This window comes from Sardina pilchardus, chromosome 1 (assembly GCF_963854185.1).
Source record: "Sardina pilchardus chromosome 1, fSarPil1.1, whole genome shotgun sequence".
NCBI classification, from domain to species: Eukaryota; Metazoa; Chordata; class Actinopteri; order Clupeiformes; family Clupeidae; genus Sardina; species Sardina pilchardus.
The window spans coordinates 9391480-9418270 of NC_084994.1; the positions used below are offsets into that span (position 1 = coordinate 9391480).

The following is a 26791-nucleotide window of genomic DNA, read 5'->3' on the forward strand; positions in this document are numbered from 1 at the left end:
GCACGGCATAAATGCTTGGAAAAGGAATTATTTAAGACTCAAAAGTAGTAGACTCATTTTTATATTCTTGTCTATGTTCCAATATTCTTGTCTATGTTCCAAATCACATTAATTGCAGATGTTACAGAACCCTCTCACCAATTTGAGATGGCAGTGGGAACCGCATAAGCTCGCAAACTCCTGTAGCCTCGTCTTTGCTGCCTACATGATCAAACATACCTATTAATACTTCCCAAAGCATCAAGTAAATTAGCATTTTTAAAGAATGCAAGGGATGGTCATAAGGTTTCAATAATGTTTTTATTATTATTATCATATCAAAACGACGATGATCATTTATCAAAATGCAAACATGCTACATGCTGCCTTATGTCAACCCACTGAGAACTGTTACACCGCTGTTAAACTTGTACACTAGTAGTATCAAACTAGTTCACAAATTTGACTCTTCAAAGCGAAATCAGTTGCTTTGCGCACAACGTTATTTTGAGAAAATCCACAATAAACAAACTTCCGGGTTAAAATATTGAATTTCGCATAATTCGACAGTATACAGTCTACAGTTTCATATCGTGAACTAATTTCACGGAAAAACATACGTCTTGACTGTTAAACCCAGCGAAGATTCAACACATTTGCAGTCATTCCATTGTCCATGCTGCTTAAAAAGGTGATTTTCTCCTCTTCTGGCATATCGTGACAGGAGAACCATGTCAACTTTGAATGCGGTTATCTTAGCGATAGTTTGTGTAATACCCTCGATATACATATCGTTGGAAAGCTTAGTTTATGGCCGTTCATGTGAGCACAATAACTTAATTTAGTGAATTTTACCGAAACGACTGGTTTCGCTTTACAGGGTCACAAATGGTTAGTCAAACCTATATATGCTTTTTATTATATATATAGCCTACTGTAGTAAGTTAACAATGAGAAAGGCCTGGATATACAACATGCAAAGCCTCTCAACTCAACTTTAAATCTCAAAACAAACAAAAACATTAAAAAAACAAAAAACATTTTAGCCAAGTGGAATATGACATTATGAAAGTATGTAACAAAAACAAAAGGAGGCAGTAATTGTCCATTCATTGGAACAGCTCATTCAGAGTCTGTTTTTGAGAACTTGTACTTTCCTAGAGAGCACGGTGTCTTCCAGGACCATCATAATTTTCTGGAGCACTCCAAAAGAGCACTTCAAATCTGAAGGGTAGTTGAGATTCAGTGCATACATTAAGCCAAACACCATGGCAACAGCTGACGCAATGCTGTCCAGATCCCGAGTACCTGCTGGCCTTCCAAGTCAATCCCTGTCCTCTGGTTGGCTGGTTGGCTACATTTGACAATGTAGATTCCATAGTCTCCTCAATGGCTTCTTGGATGCGGGTTTTGTCTTCTGCCTGCAGAGTGCATAGTCAAAAGAAACAGGGTAAGATCAAATAACTCTACCGAGGCTGAGAAGGGTCACAAGCCACAACAACACATATTCAACGCATTATTCAAAAACATCTGCAACCTCAGAAAAAAACCCTGCAAACTCAGAAAACGCTTTCAAACTCTGAAAACGCTGCAATTATTCACAACACGAGCAAATATGGAAACAAACTGCAAACAATGAAAACAAACTGCAACTTGGAAACTGCTACTGTGCATGGGAGATGTAGGTTTTATGCTGTATTTGCAATATCAATGTATGATTTGCACTAGTAGCCTAATGTTTTCCGATGCTACATGTGCGATGTGATAATAGACAACTTGGCTTGGTATTTTTCTGCTCTCGCACACCATCAATTTTATTGAAATGAGCGCACTGTAGAGCCCTGAAGGGATGACCGATGACACGCCGTCTTCATTGACTGACAGTTTAAGAATACAAAGTGAATCTGTGCAAATGTTTTATGCTTGGTACTTAACCTCATTGCGATTAATGCGTTAACGCTGACCACCCCAATTAATCAAAAGTTAAGTGAATACTTGTTTTTTTTTTAACTATTACACTTTACATGTCTTTACATGTGTACATCTAATTGAGTGCCTGTCACTTTAAGAACATGAGAGTAATTAGCCTTCAGTTTCGTGATTTTAGGCTAGTGGCACAGAGTTGTGTATAACGACGGATATGTGGATGCAATGCAATTTGTGATGCCAAAATGACGTTGATCCAACTCCGGGGTATTGTGACACTTTTATAGTAGCGGTACAAACTGGAACACTTTGATTTTAATAACATTTTAGATTGAATATTTCTTCTTTAGGTGATGTTTAATTGCTGCATGTGGAACATGTGTCTATGATATCTCTTCCAGGTGTATCTGAACACCACCCACACTTGAGGCAACAGAAGATCCACGGACAGAATGATCAACTCAACCTGCAACTCAAAGAAAAGCTGCACCACTCCACCGTCTGCAGGAAGAGCTTCACAGCCCGGTGAGAACTTCAGAAACACCAGCAAACACACACTACTGGTGCTGCACAAACTGTGGCCTGAATGGGAAGCGTTTTACGCTCATTTCAACTCTTAAGACAGTTTTAACTTTAGTGGACTCTAAATTTGGGCCAGTCCCTAAGGTAAGTGTAGGGGCTACATTAAGCCCACCAAAATCTAAATTCACATATATTTTTCATAGAAGCTAGATGTTTTGTAAACACGATCATTATTAAAATGATGGATTAATCTCTCATTTGAAAGTACATTCATTCACTTATCCATATTTTAAAGAACACATTTTAAACAAATTTTATGAAAGTCAAATATCTGTACTTAATGGGTAGGCTACACTTACAGGTCAAGTAAAGTCAAGTCACTTTATTTGATATAATATTTATATGGTGCATTAAGCCTGCACAGAGTGCAACCACACACAGAAGACATCGAAAGACAGAAGCTGCCGGACGGAGCGGCGTAGTCGCCATGGTAGCGTACCCGTGAACATCAAATGCTGCTGTCTTTTATGGAATGGAATGACATATGTGAAGAAGAATATCCTTTATAGGACAATAAAGACTCTATCTAACATCGACATGCAAGCAGTGTTGGGAGAAACGCATTACAAAGTAACACATTACTGTAATTCCACTACGTTTAGTGGGAACGAGCATGTAACTCTTTAGATCAAGTATTTCTTTAAATCAAGTAACACAATTACAATTACTGAAATTTAAATGAGTTAGTTACTTTACATTACTCTTTTGTGAAAAATGGACGCTTGCAGACAAGAAGTGAAGATGAGCTTACTTTAGCTGCTTCTGATCTGACATCGCCGGGTGGCACAATGATACACCAATCAAATCAATCAATGAGCATTGAAAGACCCAAGCCCTACAAATGCTGAAGGCGCCACTCCATGCAAACAACCAAAGCTAGACTTTACACGGACTGCAGTGCAGCCGATAAGCCGGGCAGAGTTGAATAAATTGATTGAGTGTTCAGAAAAACTGTTCATATTTACATTTAAAAAGCAGACATAAAAGTAACTTAAAAGTTACCTTCCCTAGTAACTAATTACTTTTGATAGTAACTGGTCAAGTAATTCAATTACTTTTGAAAGAAGTAACTAACTCTGACTGATTACCAATTTTCAGTAACTTGCCCAACACATGCATATAGCCTACAAGACATACAAAAACACATGAGCAAATAATAAAAAAGTTTTTTTTAAAAAGAAGAATATAATAATAAAACCGGTCATGATCCGAGTACGGCACTCCACTCCACTTAAAGGCACTACTTTCTTTGTCCGTGGTCTTTCTTATAGTTCTGCTGCCATCCTTTCAGTGTCTGGATCCTTTGAGCCGTCTGCAAATAGGTTACCTGAACCACACCGTTGTATTAGATGTAAATACTGCTGTACCATACCCAGCCATCCCACCATATTCTCTAGGGGCTAATGTGTTTTGATTTGTTGGCAATTTCAAAATCATACATTTATTTTGCCTGATGATTTTTTTTTTTTTTTTTATTCAATTTCAATGTTAGGGCCTATATCAAACAAACGTTTTGGGGATGGAATAGATGTATTTCAGTACATTTTCCATGGTTATGGGATAATTATACTAGATTTCAATTAAATATGAAATCTAATACGGTAGGCTTACTTTTATTTTGATATAGGCCTATCACGACCAGAAGTCGAGCCCGCTGATATGCCTAGGCTACCGTTGCTTCAGAAAGAAACACGTAACTCTAAACGGCGCAGACAAGAGTTAAAAAAAAAAGAGATGCGGTGCCTTATTTTCGGTCAAAGTTAACGGGAATAGCCTACTATGTTTGCTCGTGGTCACGAAAGCGATGCTGCTGTTGTTGTTGTTGCTGCTAGTGTTACTTTGGACCACGACTACTGTGCACGACCATCGTCTGGTAAGGTGTTCTCAGTTGCAGAGTTGAAGTTTTCTCTTATGGCATGTATTTGAGCAGTGAATGAGTAGCTGCTAGGCTAGCCTAGGCTAGAGGGAAACAAGTAGCCTACAACTCTGGAAGAACAACCTTGGGTGTATTTATGGTAGTTAACAACTTCAAACTTTTGACTGAGAGCAAATTACGTTAACTGGCGTGGTGGCGTTTTGAGCAATGTCGTTTCACCGAATGAATGGACCGATGTCACGTCATCCGGATAAATCTTCCTTGGTCGCCGCTATTTGCTGATTTACGGCTCCCATTGACTCCGATTGAACTGAAAATGTCAATTATGTGCTTATGTGCTGATATATGCCAGAAACCATTTCACTTTGATAATAACCTGCTTTTTTGTCCGACATATATACAGCAAGAATTACACAATTTTATTATTGCAAACTGAAAGTATAGTAGGCCTATTGTCTTTTTTCATGTAGGCTAACAGTAATGTTGTGTCATTGCCTGCCGTAAGTCTCTATTTGTTTGTGCAGAATTGATTAAAGAAAACAGAGCACCTCGGATCTTTGGATCCTCCAATGGGACCACGGGTGAAGTGGAGGAGAAGAGGCTGGGCTCCGGCTGTAACGTGACTGAAACGCACCAGGTTGACCTGAGACTGCTGGTGAAGGCTGAATACAGAAAAGAGGAGGAATATGATCATGTGATATCATGTCTGGTCGAAGAGGAAGAAAAAGAAGAAAAAGAAAAGCCCTTTGCAGAGCCTCCCTGTGAAATTTCAGACAATAGGCCTATAGACGAAACAGACTCTAGCGATGAAACACTGCAGACAGCAGCGGAGATTGAAGTGGAGATTGAGGAGGACGAGCAACAGGATTATCTGCTGGAAGGTAAGTAGCCTACTCTGAGATATCCCTTTCAGACACGATTCCCATGTGTTAATCATATAAAATCCAGTGGTGGACATTACATTTACCCAATTACTGCGCTTAAGTCGCTTTTTCATGTATCTGTACTTAACTTGAGTATTTCAATTTGGTTAAACTTCTTACTTTTACTCCAGTACATTTCTGGGCCAAATAACTTACCTTTTACCGCACTACCAAACATAATTTTACACTGTAAGTAATAAATAGGCTAGTATATTTCAGCACTGCTTTAGATGACGTTATATTCTTAAATTATTAAAACTAAAGGCCGGCGCCCACCAGACACGTACGCGGCGCACCGCGACAAGAAAATAATTAAAACTCCATTGTTTTCAATGGAGCAAAGCCCACTGGAAACGTCTGCCGCGCAGCAGCCGCACAGAGATAGAAAACTATTCTAAAATCCTGCGCGTCAAGCCCAGACCGCCGAACACCGCTGAACGGCGTGTCCGGTGGGCGCCGGGCTTAACGGTATTAAAAGTATTTCTATGGATTGTCTTTTTCATGTAACAGTAATGTAGCTTCATGGTGTCATTGCCTACAACTCTCTATTTGTTTGTGCAGAATTGATGAAAGAAAACAGAGCACCTTGGATCTTTGGATCCTCCAATGGGACCATGGGTGAAGTGGAGGAGAAGAGGCTGAGCTGTGACGTGACTGAAACACACCAGGTTGCCCTGAGACTGCTGGTGAAGGCTGACTACAGAAAAGAGGAGGAATATGATGATGTTATATCATGTCTGGTCAAAGACGAAGAGGAAGAAAAAGAAGAAGAAGAAGAAAAGCCCTTTGCAGAGCCTCCCTGTGAAATTTCAGACAATACAGACGATGCAGACTCTAGCGATGAAACACTACAGACAGCAGCGGAGATTGAAGTGGAGATTGAGGAGGACGAGCAACAGGATTATCTGCTGGAAGGTATTTACTCTCAGATATCCCTTTCAGACACGATTCCCATGTGTTAATCAAAAAATATATATATCAAAAACAATACCAACAGTATAAATAAATATTCTACCTTAAAGGTTGGGTACGGAATTCGCAAAACGGCCGGCAGATTTTGAATACATACAACCTCAAGTCCCGCCCTCCATGCACCAACGAAAATTATGCGCGAGAACGAGCCAGGCTAAATGAAATGCCAGCCTGGCGTCTACAGCACTATGAGCTCTAGTCTCCATACAATCGCCCACATCAACTTCCCCAATTACATTCTTTATTCACCTCCAAAGGGTTGTAGGTAGCCTAATAGTTCCACAAATCAGACAAGGTAGATGATTTTATAGCCTACATTATGGTAAAAGCACCATAGTCTAAAGCCCTTTCGTTCGGAAATTCTAAAACAACGATGCATTTTAATACACCAAAATAACATTTGATATACCTTACATCTTTCAGTAGCCATAGGTGTGTATATTTGAACAGAATCTGGTTTGGTTCTTACCAGGGCGTTTATCTTCTGAAATATCCGAGTTTAGTGCTGGCCCGCTGGTTCGCCTATTCCACTGTAGCCCCAAGCGGTTAAGTTTTGATTTCATGTTTACAACACTCTTCGAGTCACGGTAAAATGTAATTTTTGCTACATAGCTTATTTATTGCGTGGGTGATTGAGTTTCCGTAGGTATCCGCTGCCTTAGTATGTATAGAAATGAAGTGACACATACAACTTGAGGGGAACATTATGGGACGTGTAGCAGGCCTAGATATTTCGTTTCAGCACTGACTCGCGGTCAACAGCTTTCGTGCTATGTGCACGAACGGGTTGCGCGTGCGGGGGGGATGGGGAGGAGGAAGAGGAAGACCGTTAGATTGACAAATGAGCTGTGAAATGATGGTATGGGGTTTGGAATTCTATTGGCTGGAGTTTTTCGAGCCCTGCCCGTTCCGCAGATGATTGACATGTTTAATTTCCATTTCAGTGCTTCCAACTCAGTGGCTGTAAGTGGGTTAGGAATAGGATTTCAAGTGATTTTGCAAAAAAGCTAATTCCTTACCCTACCTTTAAAATAGGTGAGAGTAAGTATTTGACCCCTATGTTATATTCCCATAGAGGCAGGAGGATTTTTCATACTTTTTTGTTTTTAAAGGCCAGTTATTTCATGGATCTAGGATACTATGCATCCTGATAAAGTCCCCTTGGCCTTAAAATTACCCTACATAATTACATACTCTTCACCATACATGGAGATTGGCATGTTTTTTTTTTCCAGTTAGCCTATTAGCCTTTTGGATGCTTATTGAGTGCAAATCAAACCAGCTAAAAGGCTAACTGAAAAAAACACCATGCCAATCAAATACTTATTCTCTCCTATTTTAAGGAACAACATGTATTTACGATACATTTTTCATTCACAAAGAAAATTGGTGTCCTTGTTGTTTATTGTTGATAAGATCCCCATTAGCTGGGTTTACGTCCCAGCTATTCTTCCTGGGGTCCTTAAAGGGACACTTCACCGATTAGCATTAAGCTTTGTATCTTTAGAAAACCAATCATGTTTTTGAATAGTCATGCATCATTCCCCCAGTTTGCCTTGAGATGGGAGAAATACGGATTTCGATGTTGGACTTCCTGCTTTCAATGATGTAAAAATCATCATTTTACATCATTGAAAGCAGGAAGTCCTATTCATGGGTTTCATTGAAATCCGTATTTCTCCCATCTCTGATCCCTAATGTTTTGGATCATTGTGTTGTTTCAGTTGAGCATTGCCACCTATTGGGATAGGTGCACACTGCCTGAACTATTTCTCCAGAATCTTAATGTAGTCCCTTGTTTCAGTGTTATCGTTTTCTTTGAAAAGATCACCAGGTCCTACTGTTTTGATTTAGTAATTATGCATATCACATGGCATATGAACAGTCATAATTGTGTGTGTGTGTGTGTGTGGGTGTGTGTGGGTGTGTGTGGGTGTGGGTGTGTGTGTGTGGGTGGGGTCGAGCAGAGACTAGGATAGCCACTGATGTGAATGATCACATAGTATTCAATACTACTGGTGATGTCAAGGTGGCAGAGGCCCTCCAAATCAAATCGCTACGGTCACTCCCGGTCATTCTCGGTCCATGCTAGGACAATTTGATTTTAGTTTAATTTAATTTAATTTTACTTATGAACGCCAAAACATTACACATGCCTCATGGCGCTTTACAGAGTGTTAAACATTCAAAGAGAGCAGAGTAACAGGGGCAAGGGAAAAACTCCCTAGAATTGGAGATAAATAACGGAAGAAACCTCAGACAGATCCACGACTCAACAACAGTTCAAACACAGAATAAATATGCTCACTAATTGTACATACATCTCTCCTGTCATATTGGTATCTGCGCTAGCATTGAGAATAGCCGGAGCAGCTGAAACGTCTGCTCCTATCTGTCTGTCATTCTAAGTTTCTATGGTAATTCTTCATTCTAATTCAAAGTTTCTATGGTAATTCTTTCAGGTGTATCATCAGAACACCCACACTTAAGGCAACAGCAGATCCACGGACAGAATGATGAACTCAACCTGCAACTAAGAGGAAGACTGCACCACTGCACAGTCTGCAGGAAGAGTTTCACGGCCATGACAGAACTCCAGAAACACCAGCAAACACACTCCGTTAGTGTGAATGAAAAGCCATATAGATATGAATGCACCCAGTGTGGATGGGCTTTTTCAAAAAGGTCAGAGCTTAAAAGCCACATACTAATTCACACTGGAGGGAAGCCTTATAAATGTACTCAATGTGGGAAAACCTTTTCAAAAATTTCAACTCTTGAACTCCACATTCTTAAACATACTGGAGAGGTGCCTCATTATTGTACCCAGTGTGACAAAGCTTTTTCAAGAATGTCAACTCTCGAACGCCACATGCTAAAACATACTGGAGAGAAGCCTCATAATTGTGCCCAGTGTGGAAAAGCTTTTTCAAAACGTTTAACTCTCGAACGCCACATGCTAAAACATACTGGAAAGGTGCTTCATTATTGTACCCAGTGTGGAAAAGTTTTTTCAAAAATGTCAAATCTCAAACGCCACTTGCTTAAACATACTGAAGAGAAGCTTCATAATTGTACCCAGTGTGGAAGAACTTTTTCAAAATGTTTAGCTCTTGAACGCCACATGCTAATGCATACTGAAGAGAAGCTTCATAATTGTACCCAGTGTGGAAGAACTTTTTCAAAATCTTCAACTCTCGAACGCCACATGCTTAAACATGCTGAAAAGAAGCCTCATAATTGTACCCAGTGTGAAAAAGCTTTTTCAACACTTTTAACTCTCAAACGCCACATGCTAATACATACTGGAGAGATGCCTCATTATTGTACCCAGTGTGGAAGGGCTTTTTTAATAATGTCATCTCTCGAACGCCACATGCGAAAACATACTGGAGAGAAGCCTCATAATTGTGCCCAGTGTGGAAAAGCTTTTTCAACACTTTTAACTCTTGAACGCCACATGCTAATACATACTGGAGAGATGCCTCATTGTATCCAGTGTGGAAGAGCTTTTTTAACAATGTCAACTCTCGAACGCCACATGCTAAAACATACTGGAGAGAAGCCTCATAATTGTGCCCAACACAAGGATACATTTGGAACATTCAAAGTTCTTGAAGGCCACATGCTAACACGTACTGGAGAGAAGCTTCATCAATGCGTCTGATGTGGAAGACCTTTTTCCACAAATTTCACATCTTAAACGGCACATATACACACACTGGAGAGGACCCTCATCGATGTCACCAGTGTGGAAAAGTTTTTCCGAAAATTTCCATTTCCACAAATGAATACACATCGGAAAGCGCCAATGTGTCCAGTGTGGAGAAGCTTTTCACACAATTAGCAAGTCTAAAAATCCACATGCTAATCCATACGGAAGAGAAGCCTCGTGAATGTATCCCGTGTGGAAAAGCTTTCATTATCATCCTCAACTCTTAAAAGCCACATGCTTATACACACTGAAGAGAAGCCTTGTGAATGTGACCAATGAGGCAAGGCTCTGTTAACTCGTGATTGACAGTGCAGAAATAACCGGTAACGTGTTTTAATTATGTGATTAAAAGACTATTTAATTCATTTGATGCAATTCTTGTTTTATGTGGTTGATCTGCCATCTAACCCAATCTGTGTTATTTTTATCTCATGAGTTATCTGTTTTATTTGGTTATCTAAGTTTACTCTGTTCAATTGGCATCTGGCATTCAACTGACGGTAGTGTACTTGCCTATAATTAATGTATAATTCACAATTCATCACTCACTCAATCTCTTGAACAGCACTGCACACAATTTAAATTCACCACTAGGCTATATAAAAAGGAAGACTATTATTTAAACTATTTTCCTATTTACATTTATAATTTGATAATTGTTAAAGTTGACTTAGCTTTGGTAACATATTAATGTTTTTTTTTTTTTTTTTTTTTAACTAATGAATAGGCCTACATTCTGACTTTATTTTGAAGGATTACCAGTGCCGGTTCACTAATTCTTATTAACCCCATTGTACCTGCAATATCTCTCTCTCTCTCTCACACACACACAGACACACACACCTGTCTTTTTGTCCATCTGATCCTTTTACCCTTTCTTTTCTCCACACTTATAGGCTATGGAAGGCCTTGCAGGCTTCAGCTGGTGCTAGCTATGTAAACGTCTATTAAACTTGATTTACAGAGATCTCTGCAGTTTGTGCTCCGGGTACAGACAAGAACTGGCAGAGCAGGCTATCCTACACTCAAGCACACTAATAGGCATGAATTGATAGTAGCCTATAATTGATATTGAAGTATTTTTAGGCAGACAATGTTGACCATTTAAGACACAATGTCTTGCTAAAGAGATCAATCATCAGCCTAAACATGTGTATAATGTTGTAATTTTTTTATGTGGTCCACTGTTGCACACAACCTTACAATATCTTTGCGTTTTGGCACCAAATATGGTGCTACAATACCAGCAATGTGAGGTTTATGGGCAAAACTCCGAATTTGACCTTTGATTAGGGTCACTAAAATCTTCAAGAAAAAATGAAGACGAGTTGTTTTTTTACTCTTTAGAACCCATAGAACAAAGATATTTAAATACTCTGCAAAAAATAACATACGATTCCCACAAGCCTCTCCGTAGACCTCCATTCATTTTGTGCTCGCGTACTCCCTCACGTGAAACCAGCATTGGAACTGCAACCAGTTCAGAAACCGGAAGTTTTCATCTCACCGGAAGGTTCTACATTCTCACGGGTTCCAACCAAAAGCAATGTTGGTAATGCGGAGCTGAAGTCGCGAGAGGAAATATCCACTTGCAGTCCACCACGGGAAAGCATTTTGAGGTTGGCTAAGACATGTTGCGGAGATAAACACTACTACAAGTCTAATCCGGCACAAACTGGAATTAAGCCGACCCGAGTTGACGGAGGAACGAACTTGCTGGGAGAGAGGTATGTGTTTTGAAACAAACAGTATCCGCGAGCTAATTATCCAAACATCCCAGAGAGGGTTATTTCACAAAAGCAGTGTTATGACATCCAATATAAGTGATAAAGCTGAACTTCTTTCACCAACGCCAATCCACGACGAGTAGGAGCGACTATGTCAAGCCACAAAAGTTAATCAGGATACGTGCACGTTCTCTTAATTCTCTCCCAAAGAATTCACGGTTGGAATAATAAAAAAAAAGACGCGGAAAATAGCGTTAATCCCACCAAGTGAACATGCGCTTTTCATGATTAACAACAAAGTAAAGTTTTCCTTTTTTTGGATGGTGGGGAATGGTCATTTGCCGCCCATTTGCTGTCTCTTTTGCAGGCTCGACCCGAGCTTTCATACTGGCGTGTTTCAATATTCCTCCTCTGGGGTAGCCTACGCTTATAGGGCTCGGGCACACGCCTAGCTTGCATTCTAGGAATATTGCCGCCATTTTGGTAGCGCACGGAACATAATATCCATTCACTCAGATGCAGAAGACAAGAAGCAGAAATGTAGTATTAGCGATTCTTTTCCTCTTGCGATCATGGGTGGCGCTGCTACACCACTACACAGCAACATACGACCAAGAAGGCAACAACTAAGTAACAGGAACACACTAATAGGCGGGAGTAAATCCATAGTAATCCATAGTAAACTAAGGAGTGAGGCTGCCAATATGGCTGTGCCCGCGAAGTTTTCACGTCATGATCCCGAGCCCTATTGCCGGTGTGCCAGTTCAGATGGTGTGCATGTTAACTGGTGATATTTGCATAAAATCAGTGAATTTTCAACAAGGCCCTGCCTACTTAAGAGCTGTTTGCTCTGCCTCCGCCCCTGCTTAGTGACAGAGGTGTTTGCAAGTGAGAGAAAATAATGGATATCTCTGAAAACATCACCAGTTTATGTCTAATACATGTGCGTCTAAGCATTATCCACACAAATCCAAATATTACACATGCTGTATGAATGGAAAAAATAAAAGATAAACAAAACACACTAGAGATAGTCGGGATTTCAACCTTATCAGTGCAGCTGGCCCCACCAGACCAGACCATCTTTGCGAACGGAGCGCTTCAGTTACGTCGCCGGTGTAGAACTGCTGTCACGAAAAGTATTCTTTGGTCACCGCTAGTTACCTATTTTTGCCTCCCATTGACTTCCATTCAACACATCAAAACAAAAACAATACTTCAATAAAATTGCTGCTCTAACTGACGCCGCTGACTTATGGCAGCAACCATTTCACTTCGATGATTTGCTACATTTTGGTACAAGATATATACAGCAGTATGGTACGGCCCAGAGCCATAGAAAAAGAGAAGGTTGCGACACTCTTTGATGTTGCCGCCACGATCAAAAGTTCCAAAAAAACCTGTGCTAAATGGCTGAATCGCAGGAGGGTGGGATGTACTTCTGATGCTGGAAGGTGTAATCAATTAACTCATTGACTACTGACCAAGAGATTGGCTGTAAACAGTTCCAAAAGCCCCATAACGAGGAAATAGCCTGGAAAAAGCGCTGCCATTTTTTTCTATGGAGGTCTATGGGAGTGTCGCCACTCTGTTTTATCTACCGGCCTAGTGACTCATTTCATCAATGCACTTTTTGACATGTCCGTTACCCCGCATTCACACTGTCTCCGTCCGTCGACGGATCTCATTCACTTTGCATGGGGCGGACTCGAAATGCATTGTGGGTCCGTCCGTTGCCTCAGCTCCGTTGCCTCCGTCAAGAAAGTTGAGAAATGTTCAACTTTTCAGGCAGCGACGGATCCGTCAGCCAATCAGATTGCGTGTATGCAAATACACATACGGCAGACACCACCTCCGAAATCCGTCGACGGACGGAGACAGTGTGAATGTGGGGTTAGCTTACTCTTCTGCACCACTGGTGAAATGTAATTTGCCATTTACCATAATCATCCATGGAAAGTTGCTTTCTATTAAACAAAGAAAAGAAAACTGACTATCTTTATTTTTTTCCTATACATTGAATTGAAATGTATTCATTCATTCATTCGTTTATTCAGTCATTCATTCATTCATTCATTCATTCATAACCTGACAGACATATCTGTGTGTTTATTTTGTTTCTCTGACTAGAGGCAATTGAAATCTGGATGGGATCATCTTTGTTCAGCTAGCAACATGGACCTCGGACTTTCATTTAGTTTTGGCTGTGCTGAAACACACCAGCTTGACCTGAGTGTGATGGTGAAACAAGAAGATACGAAAGAGGAGGAATACGATCATATGATTTCATGCCCCGATGAAGAAGAAAAGCCGTTTGCAGAGTTTCACGGTAAATCTGAAACAGACGTCACAGAGTCACCAAGGTCTCCGTACAATGAACTGCTGCAGACAACAGTGAAGACTGAAGAGGAAGAGGAAGAAACAGAAGAGGAAGAGGAGCAGCATGATCAGCCCGATCTGTTCGAAAGTAAGTCCTCTCACACAGAGCTAAACAGACCACACTTAGACTCTAGAGGGCGCTGTTGCACTGAGGTCTGTATCAGATGTGTTGCAGGGAATAGCTCACATGCACAATGTACTAACCCAAGTAGCCTACCAAAAGCTCATATACTGTACAGTCAACAAAGCAGCATGTCTAGATTAGAGATTTTATAAGTTTACTCAATCAATCAATGTAAATGTAATATGGGTTACAGTAGCCACTTAAAACGCAGCAAAACAAAAACGGAAAGCGTCTGCTGAATACCCCACAAAATGCCACAAACTTAAATCGCTTTTGAAATTAAAAACAGACTACAATTTATTTCAAAACCGGATTACTCTGGAACAGCCACTTATATACAGCAATGCATTTACACTTTTGTCTTGGATAATGTCTGCTGTTCATTCTGATGTGGTGTGTCAAGTGTTGCGTAAAGACTTTGTGAGATATTCCACTGAGAGGAATGGAGAATGGAGACGGGCGCGGAGAATAGTGATTACGTTTCTCGAAAATGTTAAGCTCTTGTGAGCCGTTTATCACAGCAAACAGCGGCTAACTAGCACCATTTAAAGAAAAGGCTCTCACGTGATAGCTGTGTGATGAGCACTTCTCGGGTAGTTCAACGGCTGAATGTTGATGGCCTGGCTGGATACCTCGCCAGGTGTGTCGGGTGGCATCACACCTGCCAGTCTCTAGGTATGATGAAGGGTATGTGATGATGCGGGGCTATTTTAATTCCAAAGGCCAAAGGAACTTCATCAGGATCCATAGTGTCCTGGATCCATAGAAATATTTATTTACGATACATTAGTCATTGACAAAGAAAATTGATGTCCTTAAAGGTTGGATATTTCCTGATTCTTTTTTTTTTTTTTTTGTAAACATTTTTGATTGAAGGCATTCAGATCAATTTTCCAAAATGTGATTTTATATTCCTCTTTATAGTCAACTAGGATGTGTTCAATTACTTATGGAGGTAACTGTTCATACTGTAGTTTTTATAGGCTATGCAGCCTTGAATGCCATCTTAAACTAAAGCAGGCTACTATTTTTATATGATGGAATGTCTCAACTTGTGTGTGGAATCCATCTGCAGTCAAATCCTCTCCCCATCAGATACGAAAACATGGCTAAATTCCTTGTAGGGCTGATTGTGACTAAAGACATGAGTTATCATACAGCATCGTGTGAATCCTTCGAGTATTTTATTTTCAAACTAGAAAAGCACTCGGAGAGCGCAAAAGCACAAGCAAAAACATAACCGCCTCCTGAATCTATTTTTCTATAATAGAATGTCTCAACTTTGTGTGTTGTAAATATCGGGGTTCCAATTCTGATGATACTCCGCAGTGTTTGTCGCGGTTCGGTGCGAGGTTTCATACTGGGTGCGGTACATTGGGGGTCAGTTTCACCCTGGAGAATATCCCTCCTTATTGCCGCTTCCATTGCAATGTAAATCCTAGCTGTCAATGTGCCGGCTATCGTATACACTAATCCAGCGAAACACGGAAGTAACACAGCGCCGCCATTACTGCGTGGCTGGCTGCTAAGAAATTAGCCCCTTGGTTCCATGTTGCAGAGGTTAGCTGTCATTAATACACCTCTTAATACCTTATGTTGTTAATAAATTACCTTCATTGGTAAGTTTTGGCACAGTCTGACATCATTGATCCAATGCTCCCTTTCACCTGACATTTTCTTTCATGAGCGGGACCTCTTGTTAGACATTCTCTGACAGGATGCTTTCATTGAAAAGCACAAGCAAGTGTCACTCGTCACACTCGCAGGCACGCAGTAATGACGATTTTCAAGATGAAGTCTGAAGCTGGATTGCGCTGGAAGTTTGCGCTGGATCAGTGTATAGTGACATATTTAACTCGTATGTTAGTACTATTCAAACCAGCACACCCATCACAACACATAGGCAAAACAACGCAATTATGTTGCATTCCTTGACAAAAGATGCTGACAAGAATTTAAATGTGCTCTTGCTGTTTTCCTGCCTGATGGTCCTAGGTAAATCATTCCATTCACTAATTCCTCTAAATACCATTGTTCTTTTCATCGCATTGGTTCTTGCTCTGGGTAATATGAGGTTCCTCTCTGTTGCTTGCCTGGTAGCGAAGCCATGTTGGTCTGAAGTCAGTGACAGGTCATTATACAATGTAAATGGCGTTTTAGTTGTTAAAATGTTCCTGAAGAATACCAGTAGAGAATACAAGGTTTCATACTGGGTGCGGTATATTGGTGGGTCAGTTTCACCCTGGAGAATATCTCTCCTGTAGGGATACACTTATTGCCTCCTCCATTGCAATGTAAATCCAAGCAGTCAATGTGCTGGCTATCGTGTGAGAATTATCTGGATGTAACAATGTAAGTCAAGTCAAGTCAAGTCAATTTTATTATCCCGCAGGGGGACATTTAGTTGCAGCCAGGTGTTTAAAACACATAGCAAATGACACAAAATACAAGCTAATAAATAACAATGAAGACAACATTACAACACGGATAGACATGGACCAGTACATACAATAAACCATAGTGCTAGTGTAAGCCAGCACATTGACTGCTTGGGTTATTGTGTGAGAGCTGTCAGTAAAGACGGTAGACAGTAAACAGTAAATGCCTCTTAGCTAAACAGCAGAATAGTAAGTGAATATAAACTCTCCCTCATTTTCTCTCTGTATCTCCCTCTCACTCACTCACTCAGTCTCTCACTCACTCACTCAGTCTCTCAATTCAATTCAATTCAATTCAATGAAGCTTTATTGGCATGAACGTTTCAATAACATTATTGCCAAAGCTCAGTTACATGTACACATAGAATAGATGTATGGACATACAATTACATATACATTGTACATGCAATACAGTAAACGTAAATGTTAGAGAATGGCTGTATAGCAAAAGTAATGGTAATAATATCATTCAAAGAGTATACAACAAAAAGTATATAAGAAGTTACTGGATGTCCCTCAGGCTATGACAGGCTACTACGTATTTTGCAGCTAAAGTGGCTACATCCTTGTTCTCTCTCTCTCTTTCACACACACAGACACACACACTCACTCTTTCTGTTTCTCTCTCTCTTTCTCTCTCTCTCTCTCTCTCTCTCTCTCTCTCTCTCTCTCTCTCTCTCTCTCTCTGACACACACACTCACTCTTTCTGTTTCTCTCTCTCTTTCTCACACACAGAGAGAGAGAGAGAGAGAGAGAGAGAGAGAGAGAGAGAGAGAGAGAGAGAGAGAGAGAGAGAGAGAGAGAGAGAGAGAGAGAGAGAGAGAGAGAGAGAGAGAGAGAGAGAGAGAGAGAGAGAGAGAGAGAGAGAGAGAGAGAGAGAGCGAGAGCACTCGCACTCTCACTCAGCACTTTCGCACTCTCACTCTCTCTTACATACACTCATGTATCCACACACTTAAGTATGCAAAACACGCGGAGGTGTCGATGACGCGAAACTGTTGTGTGACCCACAGCCGGGAGTTTTGAATTCGAGCTACAGCCGATCACAGACGCCGCCGCCGGATCCGGATCCGGATCATCGCAGCAGTTCAGGGCGAGCCACTGGCGAGTCGGCGAGATCCGTGAGCTGCTCGCCATCACCGCCGAGAGGGCCACGGAGTTCACCGGGACCGTGAAGGACGGCATATTACACAAAAAGGTCGCCGAGGAGCTCTGCCGTCGCGGCCATCGCCGGAACAAGAAGCAGGTCACCAGCAAGTTGAAAAACCTGAGGAGGAAGTACCACCAGGTCCGCGACCACAACAACGGGAGCGGCGGCGGCGGCGTCTGGGTGACGATAGACTGGGAACATTTCGAGGCTTGCCGCGCCATTTGGGGAACGGCTAACAAAACGGCTAAAAAACGTCAAAATGTCCGGAGAAGTTTGGGCGTGACTCTCGTCGGTTCTCCTGCATCAAACACCCCTGAGAATGCCAACACCGTTGCCGAGGAGAAAAGGGACGCAGCTGGCAGCCAAGGTGACGAGGTCCCTCCAGAGAACCTTCCAGAAAGTGGCGAAATCCCTCCCGAGAACCTTCCAGAAAGCGACGAGATCACTCCTGAAAACCTTCCAGAAAGCCTTGAAAGCCAAACAGGTAAATGTTTTTTTTTGTTTGTTTGTTTAGTCTTTTGGTGTGCTCTTGACTGTTGTGTTTTTGACTTAATGTTTAAGACATATAGGCCTACGGATGCTTTGCCTACTACGACTAACATGTTTTCTATTTTCAAATAGGTCATTGTTATTACTCTTCTTCGGAGCAAGCACCCCCTTTGAAGAAAAAGAAGACGGCCACCAAAGCCCAGGCTGCGGCCGAAGAAATCAAGGATTTCCTGGTGAGCATGGACCGCAAGGACGAGCAGAAGGAGAAGATGTGGCGGGAGAGGGAAGAGGAGCGACAGAGATCCGAGCGCGAGGAAGACGAGAAAAGGTGGGAGGAAGAGAAGACCATGCGAGAGGCGGAGAGGTCGATGCGGGCGGAGCAAATGAGATCTCTCGCCGATCAGTTCAGGGACATGCACCAAGGGATGCAGAACGAGTTCGCCCTTCTGCGGAAGACGATGGCGCAGCTGGCGAAACCTGCGGCGGCGGCCCCCCCGCCGGCGCCACAATACAGCACCCCACGTCATCACCGTCCGCCGGTCCCCGATCGGTATTCCGGTTATCCGTCGCCACTTCTGCCCAGCTTCAACTCCGAGGACTCGCATTCTTCGTCCTCAGACCTGCAACAGCTGGATTAGATTTTCCTCACGCTTTACAAACTTCCTTTTTTTTTGTTTGTTTGTTTTTTAAATACAAAAAAACATTGGTTTTGTAAATGTCTTGGACTTCTTTGCACTGAACTGGGGCCTTACACTGTTGTAACAAACTTGTAAATAGATATAATCTTGCCATTCTTGCAAGTCAGTGCGGCTTGAATGATTAAATGGGCTACTCTGGGGAGAGCTTAGTTTCCTCCTAAGGCGGGGATCACATTAGCCAGCGGCAAGCAGCAGGCTTCCTATAGACCTCTGAAGTACGCCTACAAAAATGGGTCGTGGAACTGTGCTGGGGTGTGTTTCTAGAAAAGTTAGCAACAACACTATGACGCAACTTGCGATCAAACAACTACGTTTATACAACTGTTTCTATAAAGCATCATACCTGCGTAGCAATAGACCTCTGAAGTTCGCCTACAAAAAAGCTACCATCTTTATCAATTTATTATTATTTACCAATAAGGAGATCCGGTATCTTGAGACTTTTTTCTATGGGAAAGTAACATGGGGATTTTCAATTGTCGCACCTGTTAAACTCTTGCGGGAATGATGACATTGGAAATGCAGATGTTTTTCGCTACACATTTGTGTCCTGCCATCTAGTGGATACTGTGATCTTCGGTAGGTGAAGACGGCACACTTTGATCTTTGCTACCCCAGAGCTAACTTACAATGCAACTTGCCATAGGCAGTTAGCTTCAATTAACTCCCGGATCTCCTTACATGGGCAAAGATGGCATCTTTGGGTCCTTTTTATAGGCGAACTTCAGAGGTCTATTGATCTCTATGATTCGGCAGTGGACCGGTGACAACGCTGGCGTAGCGCTAGCGTTGAACAATCTGTTAGTTGAACTTGGTTCAACTTTGAAGCGCAACGCTCGGCTCATCAATGTCAGTTTAAGAATGTTCAGGTATTTTGACCAATCAGATTTGTCTAAGAGCGTAACAACAAAGATTGAATTTAGGAACGAGATAGAATGTTTTGGATATTTATTATGGTCTGAGCGTTGCGTTACGCTTGCCGCTGGCTATTGTGATCCGCGCCTAAGGGGGTGACTGCTTAAGATTAAGTTACATAATTAAAAACCTAGATTTTGGGAGCTTTTCGGTGTGCTGATTTTTACATGGCCTTTGATCTATACTTTTTTGATCTCGCACCAGACATTTTATGGATGTGCGTGATTATACTTTGTATTTTATACCTGGGTAAGTTAACTCAGAGTAAGTGGTAAACCTAATAAAGGAACTGTATGGCTTCATTTTCCTAACAAAACAAAGTAATTGGGCTTTTGTTGTAGGAGGTTTACCCCTTACTCTGAGTTAACTTAGGTTTATAACTTAAGCCTACCTTACACTGTCAGACTTTGACAAGATTTTGGACAGATTCTTGAAAGATTTTAGTCTTTTAACTACAATAATGCCCCTCATTCAAGCTTTACTCAAAAGACTACAATCTTTCAAGAATCTTTCCCAAATCTTGTCAATGTCTGAGATGGAGTTTGATCCTTCCTCTTTGATTATGGGTACAACATAATAGCTTGGCATTCAAGGCTGCATTTCCTGTGAAGGTGGCCATTGGTTTGAACAAAGGGTTAAGATGGGCTATACACTGCAAAAAAAGGGGTGTCTAAAAACTAGGTAAGACCTAGACATCTGAGATAAGACATCTGAGATAAAAGATACTCAAAACAAGTGAAATGATCTGTTCATGCAGCAAGATAGTTTCACTTAACAAGATAATTAAATCTATAAGTAAGATTATACTGTAGTGTAAAGTTGAACGCTTGAAATAAGATATTCACTATTAAATTTGCAGTGCACTTACTAATTTGCAGTGTATGCAAGTATGGTCAGTGACAGTCAAATGCTAGGGTAAAGTACAGGATAGGTGACAGATAGGTGAATGGAGTAACATACGGCTGAGATGGAATACAGTCTTCTTATTCTACGACGAGTACAACACACAGTTACCTCCATATATTAGAACACATGCTAAAGTTGACTAAAAAGAGAAATTTACAATTAAATTTGCATTGAGCTCAATGACAATGAAACCAGCTAATTAGCTAACCGCTAATAACTGACATTAAGCATGCCAAACTCTTATGTGAAGGGTATGGTGTTGGTGTGGGGTTATTTTAATTCCAAAGGCCAAGGGGATTTTATCAGGGTGCATAGTGTCCTGGATCCATGAAATAACTGACCTTTAAAAATAAAAATAAAAATCCTCAATGGGAATTTAACATGGGCATTCCAATACTTATGACCCCCTATATTTTAAGGAAAACATTTATTTATTTACAATACATTATTCATTCACAAAGAAAATTGATGTCATTAAAGGTTGAATATTTCCTCATTCTTTCATTTAAGGCATTAAGATCAATTTCCAAAAGATGATTTTATATTTAACTTTAAAGAGACCCTATGCAACTTTCTGCAGGAGACGATCGCTCCTTGTTTACATCTGGAAGTCTGAGACGAAGAACCACGCTTGCAATTTATATATTTAAATATAGCCTATACATGTATAAATATACACGCTAAAGCTGTCGGGGAAGCTCTGCAGATAAAATGCAAGCATAAAACGAGCAAAAACAAAACCGAAACCAGAGATGAAATCGCCAATCCTGCATAGTTCCTCTTTAAGCATGTTTTCCAATACTTTTGGAGGGCACTGTATATTTTACAAAACTCCTCAATCGGTCAGTCTGCCGTGCCTTTTCATAAGACTTTACATGACACTTCCTGGAGTAGAGCATTGGTGTGTGCCCGAGGTCTCCTGAAGTTGCAAGCGTGGTTCTACCGCTACAGACCACTAGGGCGGCCGAAAAAAACACTGTTCGACCGGTAATGACTCATTTAATCATATATAATAGTATGGAACGAATTGATTAACTGAAAAACGTTGCATAGTTTACCTTAAAATAGAAAATGAGGAAATATCCAACCTTTAAGGACATCAGTTTTATTTGTGAATGAATAATGTATCGTAAATAGAGGCATATTTTTATTTTTTAAAGGCCAGTTATTTCATGGATCCAGGACGCCATGACCCTGATTAAAATAGCCCCACATCATCACATACCCTTCACCATACCTAGAGATTGGCATGGTTTTATTTCAGTTAGCCTATTAGCTGGTTTGATATGAACATTCCATGTATAAAAGCAAAAAGGGGCACTTTTACTTTTTTAGGTACTACTGTATACCTATATGTTTTGGTTAATGATGTAGCATTCAGAGTTCTTTTCACTGGAACTAAGAGGCCAAGCCCAGCTCGGGGATGGCCCCTTCCTGTTCCAACATGACTGTGCACCAGAGCACAAAGCAAGGTCCATAAAGACATGGATGACCGAGTTTAGTGTGGATAAACTTGACTGGCCACTGTAAAAAAGGATTTTAGAGGGTGGTAATTATAATCCCTACGAATGGGTTGAAATTTACCTACGTATATTGATCAGCAACTGAAATCTATAATAAAGGGTAAATTCTACCTACATTACCTATTTTTTAGCAGTAACAAATTCTACCTAAGGGAGGGTGGTAATTATAATTCCCATGAATGAGTTAAAATTTACTTACGTATATTGATCAGCAACTGAAATGTATAATAAAGGGTAAATTCTACCTACATTACCTATTTTTTAACAGTAACAAATTCTACCTAAAAAACGATCATAAAATATACCCAAAGACTCTTGCTCTACACTTGGCGGTTAGAGGGACGTGCTCAGTTGATTGTCTGCTATGGTGGAGCTGCTGCATTCAAGGTAAGCTCTGATTCCTGTTTGTCACGTTGCTTTGCTGTGTATCATCATAGGGAATGTTAACGTTAACGTTTTAAATGGTTATAATCTACCAGAGTTGTAGTCGGGGTAACGTGCATGCATGCTTGAACCAGAAAGTTTGGCCGGTCGTTCGTTAGAAGGTTCAGAAATTCGCCCCCTCTGTGGGTGAAAGCTAGCATGCTAACATCACACATTGAAAGTCAATGGGCGAACTCGCTAGCTGTTACACTTTATATATTCGTTTAACATTCAAATGTAGTTCTGCTTGTTTCTGAACACAAGGATTTGAAGGACTTGTGTTTACTTAACTGTCCAGTGTATGCTAACAACTTAATTCACTCTCAATTTCCCAATTTTGATGACAAACTTCACTGGAAGCTAATATATTCGATGGTAGCTTCATTAGGTTGCTAACTAGCTAACTAGCTAACTTTCTATCATCAGTTTAACAAAACCACACATTCTGTTGTGAATCATGCAAACATAACAATCATTGCCTGTCTGTCCTATCCATTGCAGGTGTTGGACACGTCTGTTGGATACACACACACAGCAGAAGCACTGAACTGTACACTCTTCTGAATGTTTTGTTATTTAGCCTATTATTATGTTAGGCTATGTTTCAGAAAACCAGTTGTGAGGTGATCAGGTGCACACAGACACATAAAGCACAAAGCAGAGTTGTATGAGTATACTTTTTGTTTGAGCAAACTCTTTGAATATATTGTGAATATGTTTTATGATCCTTTTTGTATATTCTCCATCATTTGATTGATTAAACAAGTTAACTTTCTCAATACAGTCTGCTGTGTCTGAAAATAACTCAATAAACTTAACCTTCCCTGAATAGGTAGGCTCATAATTAATTAGTCATATTAGATAATTATTACTAGTAATTATTAAGTAGGTTAATAATGCCTAACAATCTAGAGTTAATATTACTCTATTATTTTGAGTAACTTTATTGAAAAAATCTTGGGCAAATTGTACCTAATTTATTGTACCTAATTTATTTAAGTATTTCAGAACTGTTGAATGTAGGTAGTCTTTACTCAAAATAATAGATGACATTTACCCAACCAAAGCAGATGCAAATCCTCGCCCGCGATAAATTGAGTAAATTCTATAGGTTGTTTTTTACAGACCTAAACCCAACAGAACACCTTTGTGTGACCTCACCAATGCACTTCTGGAAGAATGGTCAAAAATGCCCATAAACACACTCCTAAACCTTGTGCAAAGCCTTCCCAGAGGAGTTGAAGCTGTTATAGCTACGAGTGGACTGACATCATATTAAACCCTATAGACAGATTTCCTGTTTACTAACAAAACTAGATGCGCGCGCACCCATGGGGCAGAAGACGCCGAATGGCCGGTCATAACGTTATAAAGTTCACCTAATAACCAGCTGCTGTAAGCTGCATTTTTTGTATGCCACTGTTGTCTAAATGATGATAACATCTCATTTATGAGCTTATTTCAGAGTTTGTCGTTCATTTTCATTATTCATAAAACATCGTCTTTTTGGCGGTTTTGGTGGTTTCTGGCAAATATATGCATTACTTTACATTCCTGAACATCCCCTAACCATCGTCGTTTCGAATAGTGCTGTTTTCGGCACTAAAATTCATTTTAATCTTTTCACGGAGAGCAGCTGCTTAATGCTGTTCATGGTGCTTTCTGCCCCTTGTGCGCGCGCGCATGTTTCCGAGAAATCTATGTATGGATTAAGAATAGCATGTGACTGAAGTCCATATAGGGGTCAAGACAGGTGACCCAATACTTTTGGCAATATAGTGTAAACTTATTCATTTTAATTCTATTTGAAGCTGAATATTTTCTAATCAATATTTAATTGCTGAATGTGGAACATGTCTGTCATCCTAAGTCTCTATGGTAACTCTTCCAGAACATCTACGTCATTCTAAGTCTCTATGGTAACTCTTCCAGGTGAAACAGAACACCCAGGCTGTATGCAACAGAAGATCCATGGACAGAATGATGATCTCAACCTGCAACGCAAAGGAGGACTGCACCAAAATACAGTCTGCAATAGGAGTTTCACTTCCCTTTCTCAACTTGAGAACCATCAGCAAACACACTCTCCTGGTGTTTATAAATGGCAGAGAATTGGCAAAAGGCGACATAAATGTCTCCATTGTGGAAAGGAGTTGTCTGGAGGTATTACACAAGTTAAAAGCCATATGCTCATACACACTGGAGAGAAGCCTCATAAATGTGCCCAGTGCGGAAAAACTTTTTCACAAGTTCCACATCTGAAAACCCATATGTTAATACACACTGGCGAGAAGCCTCATGAATGTGCCCAGTGTGGAAAAGCTTTTTCACATATTTCAACTCTTAAACACCATATGTTAATACACACTGGAGAGAAGCCTCATGAATGTACCCAGTGTGGAAGAGCTTTTACACGAATCATTAGCCTTAAAAAACACATACTAACACACACTGGAGAGAAGCCTCATAAATGTGCCCAATGTGGAAAAGCTTTTACACAACTTTCACATATGAAAGCCCATATGTTAATACATACCGGAGAGAAGCCTTGGATATGTGCCCAGTGTGGAAAAGCTTTTAGACGCGCCTCAGCTCTTAAAAACCACATGCTCACAGTCTGTGGAGAGAAGCCCCATAAATGTGCCCAGTGTGGAAAAACCTATACACAAGTTTCATATCTGAAAGCCCATTTGTTGATGCACACTGACGATAACCCTCATAAATGTACCCAGTGTGGAAAAACGTTTACACGCCCCATAGATCTTAAAAACCACATGCTCATATACAGTGGAGAGAAGCCTCATAAATGTGCTCAGTGTGGAAAAGCTTATTCACAGATTTCACAGTTGGAGACTCACATGATGACGCACACAGGGGAGAAGCCTCATATATGTGCTCAGTGTGGAAGCGCTTTTCTAAGAGCGGCAGGCCTAACACGCCACACGCGTCTTTGTTTGAAACATCGTTCAGAATTTACTTAAATCTTCAGAAGCAAATGATGCAGGGTTTTGCCGTATAACCGCTTCAAAGCCTTTTGGAGGTAAACCTAATTGCAATAGGTATACACTAATCCAGTGAAACACGGAAGTATCTTCAAAAGCAAATGATGCAGGGTTTTGCCGTATAACTGCTTCAAAGCCTTTTGGGTGTAAACCTACTTGCAATAGGTACACACTAATCCAGTGAAACACGGAAGTATCTTCAAAAGCAAATGATGCAGGGTTTTGCCGTATAACAGCTTCAAAGCCTTTTGGGGGTAAACCTACTTGCAATAGGTATGCACTAATCCAGTGAAACACGGAAGTAACGCAGTGCCGCCATTACTGCGTGGCTGGCTGCTAAGAAAGTCGCCCGTTGGTTCCATAGGCGGCTGTTGCAGAGATTAGCTGTCATTAATACACGTCTTAATACCTTATGTTCTTAATAAATTACCTTCATCGGTAAGTTTTGGCCACAGTCTGACATCATTTATCCAATGTTCCCTTTCACCTGACATTTTCTTTCATGAGCAGGATCTCTTGTTAGACATTCTCTGACAGGATGCTTTAATTGAAAAGCACAGGCAAGTGTCACTCGTCACACTCCGCAGGCACGCAGTAATGACGATTTTCAAGATGGCAGCGCCCATAAAGTTCACACTGGGTTAGAGTATAAGTGTACAGCTACAGCTGCAGCATATTCCTGGGAAACATTTACCCATCATGCTCTCACTGCTGTGTGCAAACTCTGAAAGGATCTTTTCTGTGAGATGTATATGTTTTTTACATAACTATAAAGATGCAAGCAATTTAGTATTTTATCATTTTAATATCTTGTTTTTTTCCCTTCATTATTTATTTATTTATATTCATTATTCTATTTTCCCACGTTGTTCACAGCAAGAAGGCATTGGTTGTACACAGAAGTGGTTTGTGAACATGAATTTTTGCTCAATGTGCCCAAGTATTGATTGAATTTGTAGGCAGTGTTGTTGATCTGTATTGTTGAAAACTTAAAACAATTAAACAGAATTGTGAAATATTTGGCCTCATGTTATACAAGAACT

At 40.6% G+C, this 26791-nt stretch overlaps 2 protein-coding genes across 4 annotated transcripts; both read left to right on the plus strand.

The window, feature by feature from the left end:
• Positions 1 to 4151: 4151 nt before the first annotated feature.
• Positions 4152 to 10355, plus strand: LOC134090042 (gastrula zinc finger protein XlCGF57.1-like). Of its 2 annotated transcripts, none has more exons than XM_062544230.1 (4): positions 4152 to 4360; positions 4888 to 5244; positions 5848 to 6201; positions 8721 to 10355. In XM_062544230.1, exons 1-4 carry the CDS (start codon positions 4267 to 4269, stop codon positions 9923 to 9925), a joined length of 2010 nt encoding a protein of 669 aa, XP_062400214.1. In that variant the 5' UTR covers positions 4152 to 4266; the 3' UTR covers positions 9926 to 10355. The 2 variants fall into 2 exon arrangements, with proteins under 2 accessions (XP_062400214.1, XP_062400223.1); XM_062544239.1 differs by having other exon boundaries at positions 4900 to 5244.
• A 1150-nt stretch (positions 10356 to 11505) lies between these two features.
• LOC134093885 (zinc finger protein 135-like) lies at positions 11506 to 26704 on the plus strand. Of its 2 annotated transcripts, XM_062547219.1 has the most exons (4): positions 11506 to 11700; positions 13833 to 14167; positions 17656 to 18276; positions 18414 to 20018. In XM_062547219.1, the coding sequence occupies exons 2-4, from the start codon at positions 13876 to 13878 to the stop codon at positions 18917 to 18919; spliced, it is 1419 nt and encodes a 472-aa protein (XP_062403203.1). In that variant the 5' UTR covers positions 11506 to 11700; positions 13833 to 13875; the 3' UTR covers positions 18920 to 20018. The 2 variants fall into 2 exon arrangements, with proteins under 2 accessions (XP_062403203.1, XP_062403282.1); XM_062547298.1 differs by lacking the exons at positions 17656 to 18276; positions 18414 to 20018 and adding an exon at positions 24679 to 26704.
• Positions 26705 to 26791: the final 87 nt, after the last annotated feature.

Excerpts from the sequence above, each read along its gene's own strand:
- LOC134090042 (XM_062544230.1), top strand. The coding sequence starts at position 4,267 with ATGTTTGCTCGTGGTCACGAAAGCGATGCTGCTGTTGTTGTTGTTGCT. Across the intron at positions 4,361-4,887 it reads CTGTGCACGACCATCGTCTG|AATTGATTAAAGAAAACAGA; the intron begins GTAAGGTGTTCT and ends TTGTTTGTGCAG. Across the intron at positions 6,202-8,720 it reads ACAGGATTATCTGCTGGAAG|GTGTATCATCAGAACACCCA; the intron begins GTATTTACTCTC and ends TAATTCTTTCAG.
- LOC134093885 (XM_062547219.1), top strand. The coding sequence starts at position 13,876 with ATGGACCTCGGACTTTCATTTAGTTTTGGCTGTGCTGAAACACACCAG. Across the intron at positions 14,168-17,655 it reads TCAGCCCGATCTGTTCGAAA|CCGGGAGTTTTGAATTCGAG; the intron begins GTAAGTCCTCTC and ends TGTGACCCACAG. Across the intron at positions 18,277-18,413 it reads AAGCCTTGAAAGCCAAACAG|GTCATTGTTATTACTCTTCT; the intron begins GTAAATGTTTTT and ends ATTTTCAAATAG.